Here is a 20,272-nt window from a genome sequence, read left to right on the forward strand (position 1 = left end):
TAAAACCAGAGCCTCTCTGGCAAGACGCTGTTAGCTTAGCTGAGTTTCTACAACCTCCTATGAAGAGAAATGTATATTTAATCACTCGATGTCATAATAATGATAATCGTACAGCAAATCAGAGACGCTAAAGGAAATATTTTAGCGCTGACGTTTAAGTTCTTGAGCCCAAAAACAGGCTCGGTGAAAAGAAGTTGGATTTAAGCCTTAAAGAAATTGATCTTAATCTTTAAAATCAATCTTAATTTGAGTGTATTCATGAGTATTTGTACATATGATTTCTTTTTAAGGTCTCCTCTCCTGAGGAATTCCCAAGGCAGATGGGATGTTTACCCTCCTGTATGTTCTGAGTCTGGATCTCCTCTCAGTTTACTGTCTACTGTCTTAAATTAAAAGGTCAATGATGGGAAAATAAGTGACATTCATCCACTGATATTTATGAGCCATCCCTGAAAGTGTATTCTGTTGAATCATTATGTCTTTAGAGGACTCACATTCGACGAAGCTTCTTGTAGGAGGTGAAGGCGCCGGGAGGAACTGACTTGATGCCATTCTGCTCCAAGCGACTGGAGAGAGTGAGACAGACAGACAGACAGACAGACAGACAGACAGACATACATACAGGGACAGAGACATTAATAATTTGCCTCCTGTAGGCCGCTGCACACCACAGCACAGCTGGCAGCTGGATGTTACTTCCATCAACCGTCTGCAGTTTCCATTTAAAGTACACGAACATTTGTCGACATTCAACATTAATCCAAAACTCTGTTCTTCTGTCAACTACTTACAGCACGACTCTAACTCAAAGTGAAACTAAAGACGCTTAATGTCTTTTAGGAAATTCAAGACATAAAAGTTTTAATTTAAAAAATAGAGACCATGACGGGATCGTCGTCATGTTGAGCACCCGGTAGACATTACTACATTATTACGTGAGGGCTCAAAATCCATGCTTCTGGGCTATTATTAAATATTATACATAATAAACATAAATACAGTGGTAATAAAGAAGCAGTTATCGTAGACCCCAGTATGACGCGAAGCAAATTCTTCACTCTTCATTATTTAAGTGCTGAAGGAGTTTAAAGCTCATCGTGCTGTTGGACTGTATTCGTCTCAGCTGAAATAAAAAAAAACTCCAGATGATACTCACATCTCTGTCATGGCCTCAGGCAGGTGGGCAGGGATGGCGGTGAGGCCCCTCCCTCGACAGTCCACAATATTGTTGCTGCAGGAACACATCGGAGGACAGGAGCCGGACGCCAGGCTGCACGGCTGAACGAAGGCACTGCCGCCGTGGCCTACAGACAGAAAGATAAAAAAGGGAAGGAAGAAAAAAGGTTGAAATATCAACTCCATCATCCACACGTGGACCTGAGTGTGTCCTGTCACTGGGGCTGCCGTACCTGAGCAGGCGAAATCGCTCTTGCGCAGCTCGGCGAGGTTGAGGCCCCTCAGCGAGGGAGGAGAGCTGCACTGAGTGTAGAGGCCTAACGCCGCCCGCTGCCGCAGCCACGGAGACAACCAGGCCAGGTGACAGTCACAGCGCAGAGAGTTCGAGTGGAGACGACTGAGAGGAGGAAGACGAAGGGAGAGACAGAGGAGATAGGAGGAGGAAGAGGAAGGGAAAGAAAGGAATGGATATATTGTGGAGGGTAAGAGGTGGGAGTGAAGGAGGAAGGAGAAAGTAGAGGAGGGATGGGGAATTAAGTAAAAATAAGGAGTGCAGAAAATGGAGGTGTACAGGGAAGAAGGGAAGACAAGAAAAAATAGGGAGAGAGAGGAATGAAAGAAGGACACAAAAAGAAAGAGAAAGGAGAAAAATAATCGGTAAGTATCTGACTGCAGTTTTTCTGCTTCCCAAGTGAACAATCTTGCATTCTGGGTAACGCAGTGCGATGACGTGAAGACTCACAAGGTGCGGAGCTTCGGCATGTGGTTGAAACTGGAGACAGGAATACTGCTGATGTTGTTGTTGTTCAGCGTGCTGGTAGAGAGACATGGAAACAGAGAAACCCAAATCAAAAGGCCTCCTGACGTTATATACGACCTCCTGGACTTTATCTGGACTCTTTCATGATACTCACAGAACCTCCAGAGATCGCAGAGCTCTGAACGCCCCCTCCTCTATACAGCTGATGTGGTTTTTATCCAGCTGACTGGTGATAAAAAGAGCACAACACAACTAGTTAAGTTCAAATGTATTGGAGAACTGGATGATACAGAACATTTGATTGTGTCCACAGTTTGTTTTCATTGTACTCCTTCCTTTCAGTTTCTTTACCCACTACTTTCATTCCCTGCTTTGTGTGTGTGTGTGCATGTTTTTGTGTATACTTTCACACACAGGTTTTTGAGGTCCGTGGCTCCTCTGAAGGCCCGTCTCGGGACGGCCTGGATAAAATTTTCACTCAGGTCCCTGAAAAACAAGGAAACAGAAAGGGAGAGAGAAAGTTACTATTGAGAGATTTCACTTATCGGATGTTTATTAAATCTACTCACATTCAACTCATACATTCTCTGCAGAGAAGGGGGTAGTCAGTTGCATTCCCAAACCTGATATCTTGTCCAACCACTCTCTGTAATGCATTTTTTAAATATGACAAGAAAAGACAGAGGAAGCTAACCCTTCTACTTATTTCATACACTGACGATAAGGATGTCACCATACTGGCTGCCTGATGACTTGACTGGTCATCGGCTTGATTCATATCATAGAGACTGCACAAATCTGCGTTGTAAACATTTTAAGTGTTAGATCTTAATATCTGCCGTTAAACACTGAGTCTTCCTGCAGCTTCATCATCTTTATCTACAATCAGTTTATCAGTGCAGTGACTTTCAGGCCATTACCAGCTACTTTCATACCAATCTAAACACTGCTTCCTCTTTATCTTAATGTTGTGTTTCCCCCTCAGCCTGGAGGGATCTGGGGGGGGGGAAGTAACCAATTGCTGAGCCCCCCCAAGAGACGGTCACATGTGTTACAGCAGGCCGACCAAGCAGAGAAAGAGATAGACGATTCTGCAACCAGACAGAGTACAGAAACACAAATCTAATTTATTGTAGCCTCTGAATTTTCCTGAAATTATCAAATTTGTGAATCTAGTAAGACAACAAAGGAATAAACTGATAAAAGCAGAACTGAAGCGATAAAAAATGTCTCAGTGTGTGTGTGTCAGATAAACCACAGAGGAGGATGTACATCATCTCTGGCTGCCCTGGAGGACCTCAGACACACTCCATTAACGTCAGGGTCAAACCAGAGAGCCTGACAGAGGAGGAAACACCCTCTGACTGACTGAGAGCCATGCTGCTCACACAGTAAATGAACTGTTTCACATCCAGCCTCAAAACCAATGTCTTTCGTGAAAGTGGAAATAAATTCACATACCAGAATGTAACAATGAACCTGAACCTTTTTACCGATTACTGAATTCCTCGCAGAGCAGAACGGTGAGAAAATAAGCTCAGCAGTAAAATAATATCCGTCTGTTTCCAGTTCAAATGTGAACTCACTCGGTTGGAGATGTCTTTAGAAGGAGATATTGAGTTACTATTGATTTTTAATGAAATGATATTGTACTTTTGAACACTGCACTCCACAATATAATACTGTTGGACACAACACCAGTAATGTTGATATTTTTAGAGCCTTAACAGACCAAAAATCTAAAGAGTGGCCAGGGAAGGGTGCTCAAATGCAAAATGGCACATGTTAACGTGCCAAACATCAGTGTTTTGACATCAAGTGGAAGCCCATCTTGATGACATCCAATGGTTTGTTGGCTACCTCGAGTTCAGCATTATGTCTGTCCACAATCCAGCAGTTTTTTGGAGCCCTGAAGTGACCATACTTGGACAAGAGGGTGGAGCTGGGGAGAGTATCCCAAACGGATCTAACTGAGAACCTGCAGACCTGCTGTGGTAGTGTCTTGTTGATCACAAGGTAGCCACGCCCTAAAGCATTACCTGCTTTATCGTCTATTTTACTCTGAATGGGACCGCAATTTACAAAATGAACATCATGCTGTATTGAAGAAGACTTTAAACTAGTGATTAAGACCATAAACTCATTAGCAAACTGTTTACTGAGGTAGTAAATTTAGGGAGAAGTCGGGTTATTTTCTCTTAAGCTCACATACAAGCAGATTTCTTTTTGAAACCAGTATAGTCTCCCCCTGCTGGCCATTACAAAGAATGTAAGACAGTAAAGTCACTGTAAAGCTGAGCCTAACAAGCTGAGTCTGAGATGTCCTTAAATGGCCACCATACGTAGTTTTAGGGAAGGTTATGGGCCTTTCTTCTGCCTCCATTTGGATTCACCCAACAATTTTATTTTCCGTTTGAACTGAACATCACAGTCTTTAAAGAAGGCATCCATGGCTATAGACAGTGTGCAGGTCTCTATAGGCGATCGGTGTCCAATCAATCTGTGCACCCAGGTTTCTGTCAGTTACAGCTCTTTCTGTCAAAGGTTCAGCGGTGAACCAGAGGAAGTATCATGGAGAAGACAGCGGTTAAAAGCAGCAAGACAGCTTGAAATAAAATACATCAGCTCAACAAAACACAACTAAAGTAAATTAAAATAAACTAAACCCGACACTGTCTGAGGTCTGTGATAAAAGCAGAGGTCTCACTGTGTTGTTGAAACATAAAGCTCAGCAAGTGTCTGAGACATGAAACGACCAGTGCGGGACGTGACGAGGGATATACAGAGTGAGAGAACGAGTTGATGGATAGACACTGATCATGTGTGAGGTGACACAGATATAAACAAGAAGATCTATTAAAATGGTAATATAGCAAGAAAGGAACAAGCTGAGGTGGTTCAGCATTTGATCGAGACTTGGGTCTGACTGATTGGGAAACACCAGGAGAGACCTAGAACATGGATATCTGGTGATACCGATACAAGTTGATGTCTTGCTTTTCTGTGTTTTGAGACTAAAATATCTCCAAACTAAGGACATGTTGAGGTTTTACTGGGTCACTCAATTACAGTCTGATGTTACGTTACAGCAACTTGTTCTCAGTCCCACCTCGTCAACACCCCTCTAGTGTCAGTTTTGCAACGGCTCCATGCTCAAGGATCATAGTTTGGGTTAAAGTAACTACGTCAGTCATGTAACAAAGGTTACGTCACTGACATATGTTAACTTACTTACGTAACTTAAAAACAAATTATTCTGGGGTCTTGGTCACAAACGGGACACGAGCCCCGGTCACCACCGGAGGGAAAGTCCACTGTATGACCAATCCAAAAGTCAGAGACAGTTTAAGAGTCAGACAGAGAGAGAAGAAATACGACAACAACAAGGCAATGAGAAGAGACAGAGACAGAGAGAGAGAAATGGAGACTTGATAGAAAGAGACGGAGGAGAAGTCCGGTTGTCCTCGAGGCCAGTGAACCAAACTAACCGCTTATTTTTGTCTGTCTGTTCCTCTCTGTTCACTTCCAGTTATATCCACTCATGGATATGAGCAGCCGCGTTGTTGTTAAGGGATTTTAGGTCTGTTTGACAAAAGTTATTTATTCATCTGCAATACATAAGAAAGAATAAAACAGAGCTCAGCTCAACAACAACAACACGACAGTATGTGGTTTCCAAGCTTGAACCTCGGTCTTTTCAGGAAACACAGCTGGAAGCTTTTAAGAACATGCTTTCAGGGTTTCAGTTTCCGAATCAGCAATTTAATGAAACAAAAACATGCAGCAGATTGAAAAAAAAGTGTAATAAGTTGTGATATGAGCTGTGATGTGAAGTGCTTTTCCCCTTCAGTTAGAGCAGGACATGTTATTTTATTTTCCAAAGAATATAATTGTAGGAAATCCAAAATATTAACGTTCTTCATGGTGAATAGAGCAAATTTGTTGGGCAGCAGAGAGAAAAAATGTGTGTTTGTGGCAGAACAGAGAACACAGGGAGCAGAATTGATTCATCTAAAAATCAAAGTCTAGTGCACAACATTAAATATGTAAAAAACTGACAAATATAATCAGAGTAATTGGTTGACAGCCACCTATTGTGGCCATTTCAGTAGAAAGTCTAAACAGCAGCATTACACATCAAACTAACTGCCTTCGTTTGTTCCTTATTGCAGTTGTCTTTCTTTCCTTTCTCTTCAGATCTTATTCCATACACTGTTTTCTTGTATTTCTGCAGATGTGTGAGAAGACGAGCTCAGTGAGGATTGTGAGCGCTCCCACAGGGAAATCAAACTGTCAGCTGACAATATTGGAATAATTGGGTTTAGCTGAGTCTAGGCCAAACAGAGCTGTGACTCCGAGCTAAACGTGTGTCCATTCCTATCATGAACCTTCTCAGTGTCCAGACAGTCCCCTTTAGGTCTTGACCCCTTGTGAGGCTTCATTCAGTGATATAATTCATGTCATTCTGCATCACGGTGTGACCTGGTCTGACCTAATTGGCTCTAACACGCCGACAATAACAAGAACAGAGGTGGATGCAAGCAATATAAAACACCCTCTGCGGTAACAACTAGATATTATTGTATGAGCGTCCCATGGGAAATAATACATTCAGAGCATAGGAAGGCGGTGTCATTTTAAGTGGGGGACTCAATAATAAACAGCTGCGAGAAATGGATACGCATGAAGGTATTTTACATATAGGGTTTGTTATTACGAGCCAACAAGGCTGCCAAACGTCCGACCACAGTTCGAGTCACACCAGTGGATACTTTTAAGGATACCTGGGGACATTTTCAGCCGTTATTGTGGCGACCAAAACCGAGTATTTTAATCCAAATGATGTTTTCCTAAAACTAACCAAGTGGTTTTGTGCATAAACCCAACCAGAGCATAAGCACGTCACTGTGACAAGAAAAAAAGAAAAAACTCAACCTAAACAAACATAAAAGGCGCAACATCAGTTTTGACTTATCTGTGTTTTTTCCAGAAAGATACTTAGCTAACATTGATTCTGGTAACTGGGTTGTGCATTATCCTGAATGTATCCAACAACCCACTGATCAAAACATATCCTAAAGGCGTCAATTCAACGTCTTTCATCGACATTCATGTTTTCTGAGGAGCCAGAATGCGTCTCTTCGTAGCGTCTTTTTTTAGACATTGTTTAACGTTCACTACTGATGTCTGATGATGATGATCTCGTTTTTCATGACGTCTTTCTTGGACTTACCACAGCAAAAGTCATGGTGGAACTGAACCTCCATCCTCAGCCTCAAAACATAGGTGGAGCTACCAGGGCATCATTCGAATTCAATTTTATTTACCTCGAATAATTTTACGCCCGAAATTTCCAGGGACACATCAGATGATACGTCAGAGAGTGAGGATGGAGGTCGGCGAACATGACGTCATTTTTTACTACATTACCACGTTCGTGATCATGAATTTCACAAAAGAAAAAATTCTAAATTTCGAGTACAACTCCCATGATCTCACACTACTTCATGTCCTTTAAACCACGTCTTTTATTTGATACAGAGATCCCTGCAGCAGAACTAACATACTCTGCGATTAGGTTTAAGCCGAGTAAACGTACTTTAACTTTCCTCTTAATTGTAAGACAAAGACCCATAAAACCAGGTGATGGGGAGCAGGTGGTTCATCAGGTCGTGTACATACAAACAGTACGTAAACCAAACACTTATTGACCTGATTATTAATCACTAATCAATAATATCATGTATATGAATATATTTTCACATTACAATGTATGCTGTGAATTCATACTCATATAAATACTTTACATGCCTCACAGCACACATGTTCAATTCAGCTCTCTCTCTCTCTCTCATGTTCACACACAAACACACACACACACACACACACACACACACACACACACACACACACACACACACACCAATATTAAAGATGCTTTCCCATCAGGTTGTCAAGATATCTGTTGCCGGGACACCAGCAGGCTGGATATGATGTTTACTGGAGGGAAACACGGACTGGTCACAGCTGGACGTGTGTGTGTGTGTGTGTGTGTGTGTGTGTGTGCGTGTGTGTGCGTGTGTGTGTGATGAACAGTAGGTAGTCTCATAATATTTGCTCTCTCTCTCTCCTGCTATCTCCTCTATTCACTTTTCTGATCCGTTCTGTCATCTGCTGTGTCCCTGTCCTCCCTCCCCTCTGTCCGTCCTCGCCCCTCTTCATCCTCGCATTGTTCCGCCGTCTCTCCTGTCGTTTCAATATCCTCCTCATCCCTCCCTCCCTCCCTCCCTTGCCCACAGCGGAGGGTGAGAAAGGTAAACTTTCCCACTCGTTTTCTACTCGTCACCCCTCCGTCCATCCTTCTCTCCAGACTCTGGGTCAAACACGGGTTAGTTCCAGTCAAGCTGGGAGGTCACGGAGGCAAAACTGGGAGGGTATCATGGATCTACTTGGTGGTTCTCAGTTGCCGTTTTATCCAGTTGATGGCCTTTCCTGCTCATCCCTGTTTTGTTATGCTTTTATACTCTGTTGATTAGAACTGCAGCGACGGGTCAATGAATACATTAGTCAATCAATGGCAAATTAATTGACAACTAATTTGGTAATCTATTTATTGTTTCGGTCATTTTCAAGCAAAAAATGCCAATCAATTGCTGGTTCCAGCTTCTTCATGGAAGATATTTGCTGCTTTTCTTCATCATTCATGACAGTAAACGAAGAGTCTTTGGGTTTAAGACTGTTGGTTGGACACGAGAAGCAATTTGAAGACAACACTTTGAGCTCTGGGGAAATTGTGATGAGCATTTCAACATTCCTTGTCCGATAAATCGTGAAAATACTCATCAGATTAAATGATAATGAAAACAATCTTTAGTTGCAGCCCTGCTATTGATATAAGCAGCCTTTAAGTTCATTCTCTGATTCAGATCTCCCTGACTCGGGCAGCAACAGAGGGAAATGTCCCATCACAGCTCAACGTGTCATCTGCGTTACAACCCCATTTACAACTGTCTGTCTTGTTATTGCAGGTTGTTATTCTATTGTGGGGCAGCTGTAGCTCTGGAGGTAGAGTGGGTCTCCCACTACTTGGAAGGTCAGTGGTACAATTCCTGAATCCCTGTATCTCCTTGAGCAAGATACTGAACTCTAAGTTGCTCCTGTTGAGCAGGTCAGTACCTGCCATGCAAGCGTCTGCCATCGATGTATGAATGTGTGATTGTGACAAGTGTCGTAAAGCGCTTTGAGCGGTCAGTAGACTGGAAAATGCGCTATAGAAGTGCATTTAACATAATTTGAAAAGTGCTCTAAGTTGGTTCATGTGCTTTTTCAGGGCTGTTATTGATTGATTATTAAATCAAGGAGACTGAAAACTGATATTTGGGACTGATATTCATTTGCAGTAAAAAATTTAAATCTTTGTGTCAAGATTTCAAACAACCAGTGATGAAATAAACCCAAATAACATTATTAATTGTGACGTGTTACGAATCATATATTGTTGTGTGTGGGACATTGTGTGAGAGGACGATGCATCAAAAGTCAAAGCAGCACATTTTTAAATGAGTTTATTTTATCTGCAATCTGACAAGTCAGCAGTGCCAATAATCCGAAATGCTGAATATCGGCCCTGATAGTCGGTCTACCCCTGGTTTTTATGAGGGAACTGAACCATCATCCTCAACCTCAACTCAGTCCATTACATAATGGAGCTGGTGTGTTGTGACAACAGTAAACACATCACAGCGAACACTCTACGGGGTCTAATGAGTTACCTTTGTTTCGTTTGACCTCCAGCCATGGCAGGTCAGCAGACAGAGTCACAGCAACAACATAGTTAATATTTAATTGTCATAGTCTGGTCCACTCTTCCACCTGACACACACCAACACACACCCAGAATAAACAACTTGAATAAGTTATCATATACACAACGGAAAGATACAGAGAAACAGTCGGAGGAGGAAAGAGAGAGCGAGAGAGAGAGAGAGAGAGAGTAAACAGTCTTTAAAAGACAGAATATAAAATATGATAAAACATGATGTCAAACAATTGGTTAATTATTTTCTGACATTAAAAGCGACTTAAACTAAATGTAACGTTTAGGAGAAAGTTTAAAAGTTTAAAGAGAAGCAGACGCCATCGAAAAAGGAAAGAAGAAAAATCTTCTTGTGTTACATCTGAAGCACAAACACTCATTTTTCTCATTTCCCTTCTGTCTTTGTGTCAGCCACAGAGCTACACACACACACACACACACACACACACACACACACACACACACAAACACACACACACACACACGCACACACACACATAATTAGCATGAACATGCAAACACACACCACACACACATGCTAAATATTAGCCTCACACAACATCCATGGCTGCCCCATAATTCAACACAATCCGAGCATATTACACCACAAACACGCTACGAAACACACACACACACACACACACACACACACACACACACACACACACAAATGCACATTAAGGCATATGCGTGACAAGCTAACATGTTGCTGTTGGTGGACACAAACACGAACACACTGGGTAAACGAACATGACCCGCAGCCACTGAGCTGAGAGAGTTCGTGACCTGATGGCACCAGGAAGGCCGTAACCATGGCGACAGGCCAAACTTTGCCAGCTCAGGAGGAAAATATTTTAAATGTCCTCTCTGTCCCGCTTGCTTTTCTCTCTCTCATTTCAGTTTCAGTGTGCAATGGTGAAAAGTGACTAGTGCCCAGTTTTGGGGCTTTTTCAGACACGTGTTGGCTCGGCTTGACTCAGGTTGACCCGACGCATCAGCCCAGCACATCAGGGATTTGCATTTTCTATTACAGCAGAGCTACCTGCTTGAAGGTTTGCCTTTAACCACTGATGCATGTGTCTTGAACAGTGGGGTCAAAGGACTGGCTGTAAATACTCCTCCTTCACTCAGTATTTGTGAAGAATCACTGCGAACAAAGCTCCACTAATTTGGTGCTAAACAATTTCAATTCATTTTCATTTTTCATTATTAACGTCCCTTATTATTTTGTTATTTTACAGGTCACTGTGAGGAGACATTACAACACAAAATGTGCTCAAACTAAGTACGGCTATTTTGGGATCTTTGGTTGGAAAAGAAAGATAATTCAAATTTAAGTTCTGAAATAATTCGATAATTAAAATAATTAAGACACTTTCAAACCACATAATGAACTCCATCCTTTCTATCCCTTCTCTTCATCATCACTTCCTGTCTTTTCGTTCCTCCTTCTCCAGTGAATCTTTCCGTTATGCCTCTCTCTTCTTTCATAGATAGAGGTCCTGTTTCTTGTACTACTTGTCACCTCAGGCTCTACTCTCTCCTTCATTACACCCACTCTCTGCTCTCTCTTTGCTTTCCTCTCCATTACTTTCACCTCTGCTGCAGTAATCCCTCTCCTTCTCAACTTCACCTCTCTCGCCCTCCACCTAGACATCAGCCTTCGCTCCATCTTCTTCCTTTGCTCCTGTTTCTTTACTTCATCATTAGCCTCTTTCCTTCGCTATATTTCTTTTCCCTCCCTCCATCCCTCAATCCCTTCATCCACTGGGGAGCAGAGCGCTTGATGGAAAACCCCACCGGTGGAAAGAGGAAGCGATGGAGGGAAGAAAACAACGAGGAGGAGGATAAAGACAAACGATAGGGACAGAAATGTGAGCGGTGAACATGATTGTCCGCTGTCTCCCTCTAATATTTGTCTAAGTGTCAATCTAAGGTCAGTGATTGGCTGTTTGAACAGTTGTGTGTCTTTTTCCCATCGTGCTTTTCCCCTTTCTCTCACTGTGTCGGCTTTACTTTGGACAGACATGACAGGAGAAATCACCGCTGACCTCCCACAGACACACACACAGACACACACACTGTGGACCAAAGAATAACAGCGGAGGAGGTTTGTGTAAAGGGAGTGATGGTGTCTGTCCTGTTATCCAGTGTGAAGCTGTTACCACAAACAGCAGGCAGCGTCCCTCGGTCCCAGCTTTAAGAAAACTCAAATTCTGGGAAAATCCTGCTCCTGTGTGTTCTGTGATGACGGATTTGAGCCCCGTAGATAATGTAAATACAGAAATGCATGCATGTGCAAATGGACTGAACACATGCAGGCATATCCACTGTCGGCTGGACGCTTTTCATCCAAGGCCCCTCAAACGAGTTTGTATTGTGTGTTAACTTCTAGCATGGGAAGCACTTTTAGGGCTAAAGTAAACATGAAAGTACTACAATGTAAAATACTTTCAGAATTTAACATTTTGCGAAGGGATTGCTCGCAATGACAAACCCACAGACACAAGCCATCCTAATCAGAAAGACTGCAATATTGGTCGACTGTGAAATCAGCTTACTACGACCGATGTTTACGTTTCTTGTTCGGCGGTGACCTCTGGTGGCTGTAGGAATTATTACAGCAGCAAAGGAAGAAGACAGAGGTAGTAGTATAAAGAGGGATAAAGTCCGCAGAAGCAGGAGTTTGGGGCGGACGATTGGGTTAAGTCAGCACGTGAATTTCATCCAGGTGACGGCTGTTCCTGTCCGGTGTGAAGCGCAAGTCAACGGTGAGTTATTTTACTAACGTTGCCAAGTTACATCACATCCATGAGTTAACTTACATACGTTTGTACATGCGTAGCGAAAGTCACATAAGTAACAGAGTTATTTCAATCCAAATCACGATGTTTTCTTAAACCTAACCAAGTAGGTTTTTTGCCTAACCAATCTAAGACTGTACGATAACGGTCTGGCACGTCCGTCACTGGTACAATGCAACGGTCATGTTGTTTTGGGAACCATGATACTTGTTATTTTGGTGGACTACTACTGAGCATCTTTGAATGCTTTCTTTTGCTTTCATGGAACATTTAATGTATGTGAACTTCTGTCAGCCTTGTTTTCAGCAGGACCAGAAAAACTGTTTTCAACTGTACACTTTAGACGCAGGGCTATCTCAGAGATGTGGATTACGCCGGACCAACTGTATGGAGCCGCTGTATGTTTTTATTTCAGTTGTTTCTTACAATTTAAAACAGGTCCAGAGCTACTTCGGTTGAATGCTGCAATGCTCTTTTGCTGTTAAGCTCCAGAAATGTTTTGCGGACTATAAAACTTGAGCCGACTTTCCATCAACACGTGGGTGGAATAATGAATGAATTTTAATGTTATGGGTGAACTGTTCCTTTAACATTAGTACAGTTTCTGTGGTGGCAATTTTTCCACTAAATGAACTAATTTAAACATTCAAACTGCTGCCTTATGTTTTTAAAATTAAAAGTACAAAGTTAACACATGAAAGGTCTTCTTCAGGTTCAACAAGAACATGCACACAAATACAGTAAAGAAAACAGAGGCAGACAGGAGCAGATTGTAACGATCCACAAACATCCAATTATCTCGTAACACAGCGAGACAGCAGACTTGTATAAAAACTGCATGAATGCAAAATTATCACATCGGCAAACACAAAATGAATTACTGCACGTGCACACACACACACTCTCTCTCTCTTTTATACCACAGACACACCAAAAAATAATTATGTCACCCAATAGCACACAAACACACACACACACACACACACACACACACGCACACTGCTGCTGTATGGATGCAAATCTGTGTAATTATACAGTACACATGCAAATACGAGCAATTATCAGACACATTCACAGACGTATCACTCCAGCGTGCTCTTGCTCTCTCTCAGTAAATTAGTCGGGTAAACGGCGAGGTCACATTCAGGTTAGCCTCTAAACAGCCGCGGCTCGGCAGCTGCCATCAGCACCTCTGTCAGCTTCACACCGTTAATTAGCCGCCCTCAGATGCCAATCAACTGCGCTAATGAGGACAGCGCTGCCTTTTTGCCTAATGAGAGAAACTCTCCAAGTGTCTGAGGGGAAAGTTAGTGTAACCGCAAGGACACACACTGAAAGACACATTAAATCATGCACACACGCACACTTTTACATTGTCATGCTGTGAATAAATCCCTTTTCTTCCTACTGCTCCTATTTCACTCACACTTCTCTAACTTGTATTTTCAGACCTTATTCACTTCAACTCAGCCTAATATCAGGAAGGTGTGGGGGAGGGTTTTTTTGAAGGTATTCAGCTGTCCGACAAGCACTTGCGATGGACTATACAGGCCTCTTAAGTTGAATAATCTTATGCAAGCTCAAAAACAGAAACTAAGTATTTACCCATATTTTATCTAGTATATCTAGTGAATGTTTCACTTTTGATTTTAACATCTTTTTTTTGATGACATCTGACATCTAAACCGTTGTTTGACTATCTCATCTGGATCTGTAAAGATCTACAGATCATTGTTTTTATGACCTGACATCTGTCATTTTTCTTCTTTAAAAAGATAGGTGCATTTTACAACAACAGCTTGACTTTATCCTGGTGACTTTTTGCAGGTTAAGGTTATGATTCTAGTCTTCAACAAGAAACAATATTGAACAAGAGATAGAAATTTAGTTTGTTACGGAGTTTGGTTTCTCTACCGAGTAAACCCTCTTCCCAAACAAATTAATAAAGATCTTTGAAAAAGAAAATAAACCCAACATCTGCAACGCTGTCGGAGTTACCTCCGGTACCAGTCAGCTGGTTGTCTTCACGCACACGGAGCAAGAATCTTGAAGTGCCGCTGCAGCGTATTTTTTCTTTTGGACACGCATGAGGGTAGAGAGAGTAAAAAATACTGGAAGAACGCCGTTCATTGACTTAAGAATCATAATAATGACAACCCCAAAGACATTTATGTGGATAAAGGACATCTTGATGTTTTTTTCAAGTGAAAACACGTCCAGAAACATTAACATACTACATCTCTCAAGGCTACAGGGGCAAAATTCTGTTCTCAAAAGAAACATGATGAACAACATAGAAAACTTTCTGAACTCTAACCAACTGTATGTGAAGATGTGGGAGTCAGTTGCATCATTACTCGCTGACTTCTAGTATTATAGTATTTTTTTTAAATACATCTATGCCTGCTACTTGGCAGTCTCTTCTTCTTTCCTGCCTTGGACCACATGCTCATGCTTTACATGACCTAAAAAAAAAAAAAAAGAAACAACCTGCTCATAAAAGCTCTGATCCACAGCGCCAGTAGGGGTCAAAAACTCACCTGGCCCCTTTAAGCAACCTCAAACAGGATCACATTCAGATTTGTGCCAAATTCAAGCATTACATCATCATGTTTGAACAGGGTTTGGATGGTGCACAGGTTTTTGTTGCCGTGTACATTTACTGTACATATTTTTTTCCAGATCATTGCTTTGTTTACTCCTTAAAAATCCCAGAGATGACAGAAAGTAGGACTAGTCTGCTAAGTTGTCTGTCTGAATGAAAGAATCCCATCACTCCACACCTGCTGAAGCTCTGTTTCCACTGGCAAACCACACAGTTCACCTCCAGGTCAAGGTGAGTACATGTGTGAGAGATATCTGGCTACACTCCCATAATTCTTGGGTTCCCCTGGGCGAAAGGGAGGTGCTGGGAGGGCACCCTGGTACACGAACATACACACACATATACAGGAAGCCTCTGGCTATCATCAAAACAGACAAAGGACTGTTACTGGGTGTGGAGCGAACCCTTCACACAACCACAGAGCCAACAAAAGACCGGGAGAGAGAAAGAGAGAGAGGGAGAGACAGAGGGTCCCTAAAATCAAGACGGTAGAGAAAAGTGAGGACGGTGCATAAGGGAGGAAGACAAGCTGACAGGAAATCAAGACAGAGGAGAAAGCTGTGATCACAGTAGTTAATGTGACAGAAGGGAGGGAGGCAGGGAGCCTCCTAACACTGAGCAGGTGTTGATAGGACAACCTGCAGCAACAGTGAAAACTTGAGACATGAATGTATGATGAAATAACATGAAACCTGGTATTGCACCATTTTGTGGGATCTAGACTTAGATGTCTTTCTGGTGTCTTTCTGGTAGCGGTTCATGTATTCGTCCCAAACCGTCACAGAGTTCCAGTGCATGCAGTCATACAGAGGATATGTCTCACTGCCACACTGTGGACAGAGTCAATATAACCGTTCTGATCCACACCAGTAAGTGGCGTAATGTGCTGTATGCTATTTTCCAACCGCCCATTAAACAACAGAAGCAGAAGACAATTAACTTTTATCAGATATTCTGTCAATGAAATTTGTTAACTGCGATTTTGTTGTTCTGTTCTGTACACGCGACATCTACTGCACGTCTGTCCGTCCTAGGAGTCGGATCCCTCCTCAGTGACTCCTCCTGAAGTTTCTTTCATCTTTAACCCCTGTTGAAAGGGTTGAGGACAGAGGATGTCGTTCAGTGTACAGATTGTGAAGCCTACTGAGGCAATATGATTGTGATTTGGGACATTTAAAAAAAAATCGGAAATTGGAATCGGTGCATCTCAAAACATAATATTTTTGTAATGTAATCGTCATTAAACTTGTGTGTCCCCCATCTCGGCTCCCTAACTTGTTGGCTGGCTAGTAACCGTGACTGATGATAAAGAAAAGATGACACAGCCGAACGCCAACGTCTGTAGCTAGCTAACATAACATAAACATAACATCTATTAATGTTGGAGACATGTCATTGTCTAATACTAAGTTAATCAAACACATCCTATAAACACATCCGCTATTGGACGTTTTCAGCACCATCTGCGACACATTAACTATAAATTCGATATCGAAAACAAATTTACGGTAGATTAAAAACTATTCATCATGTAAGACGGATGTGGAGAGACAAATGTAGACAAAGAGTGAGGGTACAAAACTCAATTTTGCCAAAGAGAGAGAACAATGCACACAAACAAAAAAGCAGCCCAGTGTTTGTGTGTGTGTACGTGTGTGTGTTTGTGTGTGCTTCCGAGGGACATGGGCTTTATAGAGTCCATCAACACAGCAGGAGGAAAAGAAATCGCTCCTGCTGGAGGAAGTGCTAATGGCTCTGCACTATATGTGTCACTCTATGTGTATGAGTGTGTATATCTGTATGTGTGTGTGTGTGTGTGTGTGTGTGTGTGTGCGCTGATTGATCGAACGTGCCAAGTCCATCTCGGCATTCCCCGATGGGAGCCAGAGTGTGAAATTGCCAAAAAGGCAAAGAGCAAATAATCAGGACAGACACTTTCTTTTACCATTCATCACTCTCATACCTTCTATTCGTCCACACACACACACACACACACACACACACACACAAAATCACACGCACACACAATCACACACACACACCTGTTCATCTGTAATTAGTTGTATTTTTCATGGCTGATAGCCACTTTACTCCCTCTGTGCTCAGAGGAAAAGTAAGAGTGTCTCTTTGATCCCTCACATTTTCTGTGACAACCACCAAATCCATCACACACACACACACACACACACACACACACACACACACACACACACACACACACACACGTCACTGTCATAAATGTTTCAATCAGTGAGAAATGTTAATTGAAGCCCTCGGTTGTGTTTGCTTTTCTTTCTCTCTCTCCAGCAGTGTTTGTGTGTGCGTATCCAGGCGTCTCCAGGCAGTAGCAGCTACCTTCTCCATCCGACACCGCAAACACACATTTCTAACAAAGGCTTCAGAGCAGCGTGTGTGTGTGTGAGTGTGAGTGTGACACATTTACCCGCATAGTAACCAACTGAGTCCAAGCTTCCAGTTATTAAACAAGAAAAAAAAGCTCTTTGTGTGTGTGTGTGTGTGTGTGTGTGCTCGGTTGTCAAATTAAAGCTCGACTGTGCCTACTGCTCCTGTGGGACTCTGTAAGTGATTTGTGGAGCTTCTGCTGTCCGAGGGGAGACTATTTGCAGTGTTTTCTAGGTGAGAAAAATGGGTCAATTTTTGATCCAAAAACTAGAAGGCACAAAGCCTGAATGTCTCTGTTACTCCTCTGTGTTTGTGATGGTTTAATGCTTTAAAACCAAACATTTATTGCTCATATCAGCTAATGTTGTGCAAATGTACGATGGTATAAAGGCGAGGTACGTACAGAGGGTAAACTGAAGGGTAAAGGATTATTGTGCTGTGGTATCTGTGTGTTCGGAAGCAGAAAATCAAATGAAATCTGTATTTTTTTCCAACAAAGAAAATTCATTTAGTCACAGGGGCAAACACAACACAGAGGCAGTCGATTTAAAAAAAAGCATGTCTACAGTAGCCAACCATTCTCCCCAAAATGAAAATACTTTCCTCCAGTCGACTCACACAAGAATCATTCATCACGAAGGCAGAACAATCACAGTTTAGGTTTTGTGGGGAATAGAACAGAACTCCTAAACCCAATAACCTAAATTGCAGGCTGCACACAAAAAGGCACAGAAACAGATGAAAAAGCCAAATTTGATGAAATGGTGTGTGGAGAGACAAGTGGGTAACAAGGACTGTAAACTCTACGTGAACTTCAGCTGAGCTGTGGTTCTACACTGAACTATGGATAATAACATGGTACCGTCTCAGTCACGGCACGTCCACTATTTTTCCTCTTTGTCTTTTTTTTTAGGCATTAATGTCTCGTCTTGCCTGGGATCTAATCAACCACTGAAATTATTTTAATGACAACGACAGGACGCAACTTGATCAGAAAGCAAATGATCAGAGTCTCTTAACACCACACACTGCCAGCTATCGACACTGAGCCAGTTCCTACTCTAGAACCAGTTCTTTTGCGTTTCGACAGCCTAAGAACCGCTCTTGGCCAGGACCGGCTCCAGAGTGGCACCAACACTTTGCTGGTCTAAAACAAAGAACCGCTTATGTCAGGGGCTGGGGGCTGCTTATGACCGCCATTTTTACAAACCAGAGATAGTGTAGCGTGTTCTGATTCATCCACGGGAGAATAAAGAAAAACATTTCCTAATGGACCCCAAATCGAAGCCACAATGGTCAAAGGACATATACAGTGACTGAATGATGTGGGTCTACAGTGGCTCTCATGCCCATAGAAAAGCAAACCAGTTGTTAAATGGTTCGCAGGTTGAACCAACTCCTAACCAGCGCTAGCACCAGCCCAGAACCAGCACTTGGTTCTATACAACCATAGACTGTCGAACATTTATACTGTGTATCTGCACCTTAAAAAATGCAGTAGGAGGTACTTCATATGCCTTTTCCACCAACATTGAACCGGTTCTGTTCCTGTTTTTTTACATGTTGTGAACATTTCGATCAAAAGTAAACTGGTTCGGAGCCTGAAAAGTTGCTTCCGAGCTGGAGCCAAAAACAGGTTTTCCGTGAACTGAAGAGCGAACCGAAGTGGGCGTGTCATATTCTACAGATTGCTGTGCAACGCCCCCTGTTGATGATGCATCCTTCATTACAAAGGTGCTACTCAAAACTGGTGGAAACGGGGACTGGTTCGGTTCCAAGGATCTTGAATGGGACCAGTTCAAGAATCCGAGCTTATTTGGTGGAAAAGGGGCAACAGAGGGAGCAGGGTGTCAGATTCAGATAGTAGTTTAGATTAGAGTACAGATCAGTAAGTATGCAGCTTTTAGGGACTCACAGTCGAGACAGAGCTTCGTTCTTCTGAAACAGCAGCTCTTGAAGTTGGCTGAGTCGGTTCTTGTTGAGGCGACTGGGTGAATAAAAAACAAAAACACGTTGGATTAAAAAACTTGTAAATTTTAGTCAGTTCATTCTCTATGTGTGCACTGTATATACATGTGAATGTGCTTGTGTGCTCTCACAGTCTCTCCAGCTCCTTCAGGTCATCAAAAGCTCCTCTCTCAACGTTACTGATCTGGTTCTCCATCAGATGACTGCAATAAAAAAAGGTTATATATGTTATAAAAAACAAACATTCAGCACAAATGCACTCCCACTGGTTGTTTGAGTGTGTGTGTGTTTTCTTTTGCTTCTTCTGTGTTTTGGTTATAAATACCTGATAATGCAGCTCAATAAGATGCAGTCATTTTCTCTTTGGATATAGATTAAATAAATAAAACAGGGTTCTCTCCTTAACAAAGAGGAATGGCTTTTTTGTTAGCTAACATCTAAGGCTTAAGGCATACGGTGTGCATTTGCAGGATATATTGCATTGCAACACTGCAGGTACATACATAACCCTGTATTAATGTAGATACGTAAATACATATTCTATGTATATACAATGTAGATTTCAAATGTGTGTCTTCTATCAGGATGTATTGGTGGAAAATTAAACTAATTATGTCAAAAGGCATCAATTTTCCTGATTCTGTTAAATAAAGAGAGAACACACAAAATAATTAAACTGAGGTTCTGAACCAACACAGGACAAACTGTAACATCGTTCACCTTCTCATTAATCAAACTGA

At 42.1% G+C, this 20,272-nt stretch overlaps 1 protein-coding gene across 1 annotated transcript in view; it reads right to left on the reverse strand.

The window, feature by feature from the left end:
- LOC141003442 (slit homolog 1 protein-like) overlaps positions 1–20,272 on the reverse strand; it is a 58,916-nt gene that overhangs the window by 23,627 nt on the left and 15,017 nt on the right. Inside the window, exons 3-10 of the mRNA XM_073474787.1 lie at positions 19,664–19,735; positions 19,480–19,551; positions 2,351–2,422; positions 2,091–2,162; positions 1,919–1,990; positions 1,410–1,573; positions 1,157–1,304; positions 495–566 (exon numbers count right to left, since the gene is read on the reverse strand). Coding sequence (XP_073330888.1) covers positions 495–566; positions 1,157–1,304; positions 1,410–1,573; positions 1,919–1,990; positions 2,091–2,162; positions 2,351–2,422; positions 19,480–19,551; positions 19,664–19,735 — 744 coding nt within the window. The remainder of the gene's footprint in view (positions 1–494; positions 567–1,156; positions 1,305–1,409; positions 1,574–1,918; positions 1,991–2,090; positions 2,163–2,350; positions 2,423–19,479; positions 19,552–19,663; positions 19,736–20,272) is intronic.

This window comes from Pagrus major, chromosome 1 (genome assembly GCF_040436345.1).
Source record: "Pagrus major chromosome 1, Pma_NU_1.0".
NCBI lineage: Eukaryota > Metazoa > Chordata > Actinopteri > Spariformes > Sparidae > Pagrus > Pagrus major.